General features: G+C 46.7%; 1 protein-coding gene across 2 annotated transcripts in view; it reads right to left on the bottom strand.

The window, feature by feature from the left end:
* Positions 1-437: 437 nt before the first annotated feature.
* PRMT5 (protein arginine methyltransferase 5) overlaps positions 438-2,549 on the bottom strand; it is a 27,108-nt gene continuing 24,996 nt past the window's right edge. For both annotated transcript variants that reach the window (XM_015406301.1, XM_015406296.1), the window contains exon 17: positions 438-788. In XM_015406301.1, coding sequence (XP_015261787.1) covers positions 636-788 — 153 coding nt within the window. In that variant the 3' untranslated portion in view covers positions 438-635. The remainder of the gene's footprint in view (positions 789-2,549) is intronic.

Raw genomic sequence — 2,549 nt, 5'->3', positions numbered from 1 at the left:
CTCAGGGAAATTTCAAAGTTAGACTTCAATGTGACGAGTGGCCTGTTGTACCCAGCATCAGAGATGCACGAAATAGATTTACACTTTCTGAACCTAGATATTCTGCTTAGCTGTCATGACTTAACTGCTATTATTAAATATCACTGTATGTAAAATAAACAGGTGCACTTTAAAGGCTAACGATGGTTTCATGCTTGCTTAAGCTTGTATATAAGCTTATGCAAGAGTTTCATTGCAAAAGATTTGCAAAGCCACGCTGTTAGGATCAGTCTCTCTAACCATTTTTAGTTAATGAACATCATCATAGCATCGTTCCACTTTTTATGCAAACACCCACATCGTACCACTTTTTACACAAACACCCACAGCCAATTCCTCCTAGCCAACAGCTCCACATACAAGTTTCAGTGACTTTATTGAAATTTCACAGACCAGGAAAACATGATCAGCCCATGAGGAGAAATCTCAGAGGATCTCCCCTCCCCCCACCCCACAAACACTGGACTCCCTGTGCCTCTGTATGGGGGGAAAATCAGTCTCTGGTACTACTCCAAGTGTAACAGGCTTTTTCTTTCTTTTGTCTGAACGGCAGACTTAAAGACAACTTCATTCCAGGGAACCAACAGTGCTTCTGTTCACAGTCCAATGGTGTAGGAACGTCCTGTGGGGTTGTGGATGACAGAGCACGTGGGGGTAACCACAGCCCACTCGTACCAGACTTTCTTGGAGTTGCTGCAACGCCAGAAGGCCACCCTGATACGCTCTCCAGCCTGGATGCTCATGGGTTGCTGCGGGAAGAAAACGGGCAGTAGTGCAGAGTCCACCAAAACCATGTGCTAAACCTTTGCTCCAGAACTTCTATTGCCACAATTTCACATGCACCAGGAACCCCAATACAAATCCAAACCCCTTTCCTATGCTGCCAGACGAGGTCCTTCTGCAGCCAATCAAATTTCCAGGGAACAATTGCCCCACTTGGTCCCGCCCACTTTCTAAAAACGCTTGGGAACCAGGGAAGATGCTGATGGACTCTATGGGCACAACGCTGGGGGCCCTCAGGCTATCTTGACCCTGAAAAGTAGTAAACAGACTCTCCTCCCAAAAGTTGGCGGTAACTGTTCCAGAACATGCCATTTCATAGAATCACAGAGTTGGAAGGGTCCATACAGACCATCTAGTCCAACCCCCTGCCCAATGCAGGACCAGCCTAAAGCATCTCTGAAATATTTGTCCAGCCTCTTCTTGAAAACTGTCAGTGAAGGGGAGCTCACCACTTTCCTAGGCAGCTGATTCCAACTTTGTACCACCCTGACCGTGAAAAAGTTTTTCCTAATATCCAGCCGATATCTTTCTGCATGTAATTTAAACCCGTTGCTTCGGGTCCTACCGTCTGCTGCCAACTGGAACAGCTCCTTGCCCTCTTCCAAATGACAGCCTTTCAAATATTTAAAGAGAGCAATCATGTCCCCCCCTCAATCTCCTCTTCTCCAAACGAAACATTCCCAAGGTCCTTAGCCTTTCCTCGTTGGGCTCAGTCTCCAGACCCCTGATCATCCTCATCGCTCTCTTCTGCACCCTCTCGATTTTGTCCACCTCCTTTTCAAAGTGAGGCCTCCAGAACTGCACACAGTACCCCAGGTGCGGCCTGACCAAGGCAGTATACAGAGGGGCTATGGCCTCTTGCAATTTCGATGCTATGGCCCTTTTAATACAACCCAAGACTGAATTTGCCTTTTTTGCCACCGCATCACCTGACTGCTCATATTCAGTTTACAGTCCACTCTTACCCGAAGATCTCTTTCGCATACACTACTCCCCAGAAACGTATCCCCCATCCAGTATTTGTCCTTGACATTTTTGTGGCCCAGATATAATACTGTGCATTTATCTTTGTTGAATTGCATCCTGTTTGCAACTGGCCCACTTCTCCGGGGCATTCAAGTTTTATTGAATTTTAACTCTATCTTCTTGGGTATTTGCTGCTCCTCCCAATTTGGTATCATCAGCAAATTTAATAAGTAGCCAGGTCTGTCCTGTATGTTACAGGAAGTCTGAAGCACAAGCAGATATCTTGCCTTGGCCCTCGCATGGCCGTCCAACATGAACTTCCCTCTGGAACAATGTGCTTGCCAACCTCCTTTCCCTATGAGGAAAGGTTAAAACGCTTAGGGCTCTTTAGCTTGGAGAAAAGACGACTGAGGGGTGACGTGATCGAGGTTTACAAGATTATGCCTGGGAAAGAAAAGGTAGAGAAAGAAGTACTTTTCTCCCTTTCTCAAAATACAAGAACTCGTGGGCACTCCATGAAATTGCTGAGCGGTCGGGTTAGAACGGATAAAAGGAAGTCCTTCTTCACCCAAAGAGTGATGAACACATGGAATTCACTGCCACAGGAAGTGGTGGCGGCTACAAGCATGGACGGCTTCAAAAGGGAATTAGATAAGCATATGGAGCAGAGGTCCATCAGTGGCTATTAGCCACAAGGTATAGATAGGAACTCTCGGTCTGGGGCAAGTGATGCACTGTATTCTTGGTCCTCGGGGGGGGGG

Source organism: Gekko japonicus, unplaced genomic scaffold (genome assembly GCF_001447785.1).
Source record: "Gekko japonicus isolate JY-2015 unplaced genomic scaffold, Gekko_japonicus_V1.1 scaffold1746, whole genome shotgun sequence".
Classification (NCBI taxonomy): domain Eukaryota; kingdom Metazoa; phylum Chordata; class Lepidosauria; order Squamata; family Gekkonidae; genus Gekko; species Gekko japonicus.
The sequence above is the reverse complement of the archived record's forward strand: the minus strand, read 5'-3'. Positions and strand labels throughout refer to the sequence as shown.